Source organism: Diabrotica virgifera, chromosome 3, assembly GCF_917563875.1.
Source record: "Diabrotica virgifera virgifera chromosome 3, PGI_DIABVI_V3a".
Classification (NCBI taxonomy): Eukaryota; Metazoa; Arthropoda; class Insecta; order Coleoptera; family Chrysomelidae; genus Diabrotica; species Diabrotica virgifera.
Genome location: NC_065445.1, coordinates 126,617,644 through 126,625,624, shown reverse-complemented (window position 1 = coordinate 126,625,624; position 7,981 = coordinate 126,617,644). Strand labels below are relative to the sequence as shown.

Genomic DNA, 7,981 nt, shown 5'->3' with positions numbered 1-7,981 from the left:
AGAAGAGTGTAGAAATAGATATAATGAAACAAACCATTCTGTAACAGGATTTTCTCCTAAATATTTGCTATCTGGTGAGTCTACAGACTTGTTACCCCATGAACTAAAAGAAAAACATGTATTAACAAACAATTTGGAAGAAGACAGAAAAATAGCACTCCAAAGGTCAATAAAATCGCATGAATATAATAAATCTTTATTAAATAAGAACAGGTTACAGTATGATTTTAAAAAAGGAGATAAGGTATTTGTTGACTATGGAAACAAATTAAATAAAAAGAAAATGGATGAAATTAGAATTGGTCCCTTTGAAATAGAAGAAAAAATATCGGATTCAGTTTTTAAAATAAATACCGGTCGTGGAACAAGATCAATTGGATTGTATCATGTCACAAAGCTCATTCCTATGCTCACAGACTTTTAATTTTAGCGGCTAAATTTTACGAAGAAAATTTGCATTTCGAAGGGGGGTGATGTAAGCTTTGTGGTGACACTGACTTTGGCAAGTTGTCATTACAATCATAAATGAATTTGCTTTAATATAATTTAATATTTAAAAGTTTAAAAGACAATTCAAGTTCTTATAATAAGAAATGTAAAGCATGAACATTTAATTGTCGATTCTTTGTTTTAGGTTAGTATTTCATTAGTTAATATTAGTTATGTAAAAATTAAATAAACTTTGTTTTAGACGAGAATCATATTGTGTTATGCTTTAGAAAAAAATCCAATCTTATATACATATACCATTTTTTCACTTTTTTATAAGATATATTTTTACTAATAATATTTTTTTGATAAAATATTTACTTTTTGAGTGATTTGCGAAAAACCGCCTGCAACGTGGTTTTTTGTTGAAAAATAAACATTTTTACTCGCAAATAACTCGAAAAGTATTGACTTAGTGAAAAAACGACATAGAAAAAAAGTTGCTTAGAATTAGTTAGTTCATCCAATTCCGTACTTATCCAGTCCCTGTGTTTCTTAATAAATATTGTTTTTAAATTTTTTGATTTTGATATTGGTAGGTATTCTTCGTTTTTATTTATAAGTACCTAGACAAAAATTAAAATTTATTAAGCAGTTAGATTTCCTAGTGTGTACTGTGTAGGTACTTGCGTGGTTCAAAATGTCCATATCAAGTTAGAAACAAAAGGAGCCTGTAGGGCCCGGGCCCTGGTTCCGCGGGTTCCGTGGACGCCAGTGGCGTACGCTCAGTACGCCACTGGCCTAATCTGTTGGTTATTATATCTATGGTTTTCATTTAATATATTAAAGTTACCCCCCACCCCACCTCCAGGGGGTGGAGAGAGGGTCGTGTTTGGTGTCATTCGATAGATTTTTGAAAATGATTGAAAACGTATTTTTCAGTTTTTCGATTCGATGTTCATTTCGCGAAATATTCGACTGTTCCGCCACTTTTGGGATACCCTACTATAATATAAAATTATATATTTATTATAATCTTTTTCTTCTTTATGAGCTTTTCCCTTTTATGAGTCGCTCATTTTTGTCATATTATTGTAAACAGGTTTATTATCGATAGTATCAGTTTAAAACTTTTGCTAACGAGTTAACTATTTTCACTAAATAACGTTTTTTAATTCCTCATTACTACATAGTGTTTACTGGTGCGTTGGCTGACGTTCATGTTTCTAATTAAGAAAATAAGTTGTTGTGTTTTACGTTTGTAAGTTTTTACTTTTGCTAACAATATTGCAATTTATGTGCTAGTTTTGTCAGTAGATTAATTTTAATTTCAATTAATTTTAAGCGAATCTGTCATGCCAAATACTCGCATTTATCATGATGATTATGTTACGTCGAATGTTTTTCTGATTTCGCTGATTCCTTTCTTCTTTTTGTAATTTGTGTTATGTTACTAATGTCTTCTTCTGAGTGTTCGTTCTTTTTAGACAAACTGTCTGTTCAATATTTGGCAATTTATACATTATAGTTACAACAACTGGTAGTTTAAGACACGATAAAAGGTCGAACTGTATCGATCTGTTTAATGGATAAAAATTTTTGTTTTCGACCAATTTTGAAAAAATGTGAAAAAGATGAATTATCCACGTCCGTCTGTCGGTCCGTCTGTCTGTCCGTAAACTCAACTCCTCCGTCATTATACCAGGTAGAATGACAAATGAGGTGCCGAATGAAAGCTTATAATCCAAGTATGGTATTTAAAGGTGAGAAATTTGACCTAGGACTTTCCCGGGTAAGTAGGAATAGTAGGAAACCGGGTTTTAGAAATTCAACTGTAAGTACTGGTTTAAAGTCACCGAAGTATAAGTAGAGTATCGTATATGCGTTATATTATTCGACGTGCCTTAACAAGATAAGAACAAATGTATACTTTCGGTTTTTACATCATCATCATCATTCTCTTTGCCTTATCCCTATGCGGGGTCGGCTTCCCTAATTGCATTTCTCCACACAATTCTATCTTGGGCCATATCAATGTTAATTCCCTTTACCAACATGTCCTGCCTTATCGTCTCCCCCCAGGTCTTCTTTGGTCTTCCTCTCCTACTCCTTCCAGGAATCTGCACTTCAGCTATTCTTCGTATTGGGTGGTTAACGTCTCGACGTTGAACATGACCAAACCATCTTAACCTATGCTCTCTCATTTTGGCATCAATTGGTGCCACACCTAGACTTCCCCTAATATACTCATTTCTAATTTTATCTTTCTTTGTCACTCCACTCATCCATCTAAGCATTCTCATTTCCGCCACATGCATTCGCTGTTCCTCCTTCTTTTTCACTGCCCAACATTCAGTTCCGTACATCATAGCTGGTCTTATAGCTGTTTTATAGAATTTTCCCTTCAGCTTCATTGGAATTTTTCTGTCACACAACACACCACTCGCTTCTTTCCACTTCATCCATCCAGCCCTAATTCTACTACATGTATCTTATAATTTTTTATGTTTTTATATAATTTCCGATTAAAAAGTTCTAACCGGAAGTGCCACACTATAGTCGCAGAAATAGTACATGTAACATATCAATCGAAGAGTATTGAAAAGTCGAGCTTGACTCTTTAGTACCGGTTTTGTAAAATTTCCGTTTAAATAATTATGACCAAAAGTTTAGTAAATATGACTCAATATTAATGAACTCGTATATCAGTCCACGCAAAGTTACACGAAGAGTTCAAAAATGGACTTCCGGTTCTAGGTTGGATCGCTTTAAAACAAAACCTAGAACTTACGAAGTCCAATTACTTGTTTGATACCTATGTAATTTAGTATGTTAACAATTACAGAAAACAGGGGGCGCCGAATATAATTTTATTCTGACTATTAGATATTAATAATTATTAATAATTAAAAATTAAAAAAGAGTCTTATCATACCAGCCAACGAGTAAAGACATTCGCTTACAGTTTTTGCAAAAGTTAAAAACCCGTTTTGTGAATGTGTTATTTTAACGATAAACCTTGGTAAGGTGACTTTATTTAAATACATATTATAGACGACTTCAAAAATAGGCCAGGAATTACTGGCTTCAAATAATTGATATTTTGGCATACAAAATATCTTCTACATCATGGCATCCTCATCTACGTCAACTCAACCTAGTTTTACACCAGACCAACAATATCTAGAACCTAAAAGCTACTCTTCCGTAACCAGACAACCAACCGCTAATGTTTTTCCATCAAGAAATCAAGCATTTGTGTTCGACGCAATTGACAACACAAAAATTGAAGATTGCCTTCACAGTTTAAGCCAAATTATTCGACCAATAAATATTATTTTCTATTCAAAGCTATCCAACAACAGAATGTGCATTTACTTAGCAAATGAAAAATTAGTGGACGACTTTATTACCAACCACGAAAAAATCAACGTTAATCAGTTGGAGTACTCCTCCTAGCGGCGCCGCTTGGTACTATCGTATCTCGGTTAACAGAATTCCTGACTCGTGGTCGAAATTTATTTTTATTCATTTCGTCATTCCTCTTTAGAGGACAGTCTAACCACACTCTGCTGCAGATATTTTAATATATGCAGTTCTTCTTCGTTTCGAGATGATTCAATTCAGTCTACTTGCATAGCCTCTTTGATAAGGGGTAGAGACTCCGAAACACGGTGTCAGAGGATGGCAAGAGACTCGAATTGAATCAAAACGAAAACGATTATTTTCTTTTCTTTTTCATACCTTACTCGGTTTAGAGTACAAAATGACCACGTTTCGTTAAAGTATTCTGAGACGCATTGTTGGAGTACTCCTCCTAGCGGCGCCGCTTGGTACTATCGTATCTCGGTTAACAGAATTTCTGACTCGTGGTCGAAATTTATTTTTATTCATTTCGTCATTCCCCGTTAGAGGACAGTCTAACCACACTCTGCTGCAGATATTTTAATATATGCAGTTCTTCTTCGTTTCGAGATGATTCAATTCAGTCTACTTGCATAGCCTCTTTGATAAGGGGTAGAGACCCCGAAACACGGTGTCAGAGGATGGCAAGAGGCTCGAATTGAATCAAAACGAAAACGATTAAAATCGATTACGATTTAACTTTTTTGCGTTGTAAATATTACGCAATAAAAATTAAATAATGAATTAAACAATTTTCGGCGAAAGCTTTATTAGTAATCCGCTAGTTAGCGATACCAGCGAAGCTCAGAGCGTATAATACACATCGACGTACGTTTTAATAATTGTTTTGATTTAACTTGTTTAAATATGAATCGTGACGCATGGGAAGCGTTAAAGTGGAAGAACAATATCAGGTACTGATAGTAGAAGGTTTGAAATTAAATTTAGGTTTTTAATTATTACACAAATAATATTTTTATGTGCGTTTTCAGACCTTGAAAATCTTCATTTTTCTTTTTAGTTTTAAATTATTGTTTAACTCGAAAACGGTCAACTTAAGAGAAAACTTCTTTTTTGGAAGAGAAAGATCTTTTTTGTTTCGAATAATCCAAAAAATCTAAAATAGTATTTGCCCGAGCCGAAAATGTTTTTTTTTAATTTACCTATAAAAAAGTCATTTTTATTATTATAGTCTAAGAGCTAGAGCCGAAGAATCATCGTCATAAGTAATATGGAGTTTGGCATGTGAAATGTGTCTATTGTATATTGATAATTATGACCCCTTTCAGGCTGACACCTCAGTGGATACAGGAAGTAGCAATAAGGGATGAAAGGGGAAAGTTAGTGTAGTCTTTAAAGGTTTTCACTCCTATTTTGTTAAACCTCCATCGATTTGCATGAAAATTGGTGACTAGTTAGAGCATACCCTAAGAAATAAAAATGATTTGGTGCCATTTTGCACTTTTACCCTGGGGGTGGATACCACCCCTTCTTGGGGGTGAAGACTATTTTATTAAAAGTAACTCCACAAATCGATAGAGGGACAAATTATAAGTAAAATTTGTTATATCATGTTATTAAAATAAATCAATACTTTTTGAGTTATTGAAGATCAAAAATTTGTCTGTTTAAGAGCACATTATGCGTGAAGTTACGGATGATAAAAAGAACATATTAATTAATTGTATGTTACTAAAATATTATTTTTATATTAATTCGATATTATAAATTATTGGACACCCCCAGTTTCTGAACATATTTAGTTTATAGAAAAAATTCAATTATATATCGAAATAATATAAAAATAATATTTTACTAACATACAATTAATTAATATGTTCTTTTTATCATCCCTAACTTCAGGCATATGCTCTTAAATAGACAAATCTTTGATCTTTAATAACTCAAAAAGTATTGATTTATTTTAATAACATAATATAACAAATTTTATTTAAAATTTGTCCCTCTATCGATTTGTGGGGTTATTTTTAATAAAGTTGTTTTCACCCGCGGGAAGGGGTGGTATTCACCACCAGGCTAAAAGTGCAAGTTGGCACCAAATCAGTTTTATTTCCTGAGGTATTCTCTAATTAGTCACCAATTTTTATGCAAATCGATGAAGGTTTAACAAAATAGGAGGTGAAAACCTTTAATGACTGCACTAACTTTCCCTTTCGTCCCTTATTGCTACTTTCTGTATCCACTGAGGTGTCAGCCTGAAACGGGTCATAATTGTCAATATACAATGGACACATCTCACAGGAAAAACTCCATATTACTTATGACGATGATTTTTCGGCTCTAGCTCTGCGTCTATTAATTAATCAGTCAGAAACAAATTATATCTGGGCACCCCATGTTTCTTTAAATCTAACAATAAAACACTGAAAATGTTTGTTTTCTGTACTTCCACAAAATTTATTATAATAGTTATATACAGTGTGTCAATTTGAAAAGTTGCCACCCCCTATAATTTGGTCCCTGTAGAAAATCTAAAAATATGCAAAAACACCTCAAATTTATTTGTGAGGTGGACATTTTGTAGACCAGTTTTCAACTAAATTACATCAACCCTCTAGCGGGGGCGGACACATCCCCCAAAATCTTTAATGGAAAGGGGAGTTGAGTGATACCTCATTTTGAAGGTCATTCAATTACCTTTTCAAAAATACCGCATACCTGATATTTCCGTTTAATACTTTTGGAGAAATCTTACACCCAATACTCTAAAAAATTTTGGAGTTCTGAACTCGATGCTTAATATCTTTACGGTTTTACTTTATTTTTCCAAAAATACTTCAAAAAAATTCTCTAAATACTCCAACGCTCAAAAAAAATTCAATTTAGAGCTCAATATTCCAAAAAACAGTTTTGGAGTTCTTTACTCGATACTTAATATCTGTACGGTTTCACTTGATTTTTTCAAAAGTACTGAATGGAAATATAACGTATGTGACATTTTTGAAAAGGTAATCGAACTATCTTTAAAATGAGGTATCACTTAACCCCCTTTTCCATTAAATATTCTGGGGGTTGTGTCCTTCCCCGCTAGAGGGTTAATGTAATTTAATGTAAGTTATAATAAATTTTGTGGAATTATAGAAAACAAACGTTTTCAGTGTTTTATTGTCAGATAAAATGAACTTCCATATTATTATAATGTTTATCCATTAAACAGATCGGTGCAGTTCGACCTTATACCAGAGCGTTTTTTAAGTCGTTCAATTAGTGATTTTGGCGACCATTATTTTGTTCGACCTTTCCATACTACTCGTAATCGTAATAATATATTAATTGATATTGTCCTGAAGTTATTTTTTGTGGGATATGAATATTATTTACTATTTTTATTTATAGTCGAGGAAATGAAGCTGGAAAAATGGCAAAACCTCGCAATTTTTTCGTCAAGCATCGATTTGTACAAAAATTTGGGATTAGGCTCATTTCATCCTCTAGTTCATTTTCTATATTGAGCCGTTGTACGCTTTTGGTTTTTTAAGGATGAAAAGGACCCCTAAAAAAAGTACTTGTAAAAAATTATAAAACAACATTTTAAACTTTAATATTGTCAACATTTATTTCTTATCAGTTACATAATGATTGTTTTATGCTTTAAGATATACTATCATAATATTTGAACCCTTAAAACCACCCTTGTTGGAGCTTGATATAAAAAATTACTTATCCTAAAAGAATAATTTCGGCTTGCATCGATTTACATTAAAATTTGGGATTAGGATCATCTCACCCTGTACTTCATATTCTATAACATGCTCAAGGGCGTCGATTATTTTTAGGGGTGTAAACTACCCCTTATTGTCAAAAATTATATAAAACATTGTAAACTTTAATATGGGTAAAATTTTGTTTTGATTGGCTAAAAATAATGATTGTTTTATGCTTTCGGATATATTATCATAATATTTCAACCCTTAAAAACCACCCTTAAGAACATTATAATTTTTATAAGTAGATAATTTAATAGATCTATACAGAAAAAAGTAGAATTAAAGAATTACAAAAACATTTATTTACACAAAAATACGAATTTACAAATATGTAGAAGTACAAATACACATTGTTTTTAAGTTATCTTCCAGTATACGAACCAGATATGTGGTATTATACATATACATTATACATGCAT

General features: G+C 32.3%; 1 protein-coding gene across 2 annotated transcripts in view; it reads left to right on the top strand.

Annotated features, from left to right (window-relative positions):
- The first annotated feature begins 1,623 nt into the window (after positions 1-1,623).
- LOC114336743 (sialin-like) overlaps positions 1,624-7,981 on the top strand; it is a 108,611-nt gene continuing 102,253 nt past the window's right edge. The window contains exon 1 of one of the 2 annotated variants that reach the window (XM_028287113.2): positions 1,624-1,690. Coding sequence is in view for 1 of the 2 variants with exons in the window: in XM_028287111.1 (XP_028142912.1) it covers positions 1,650-1,690 (41 nt within the window). In the remaining variant the exon portion in view is untranslated. The remainder of the gene's footprint in view (positions 1,691-7,981) is intronic. The other variant, XM_028287111.1, reaches the window with a different exon arrangement.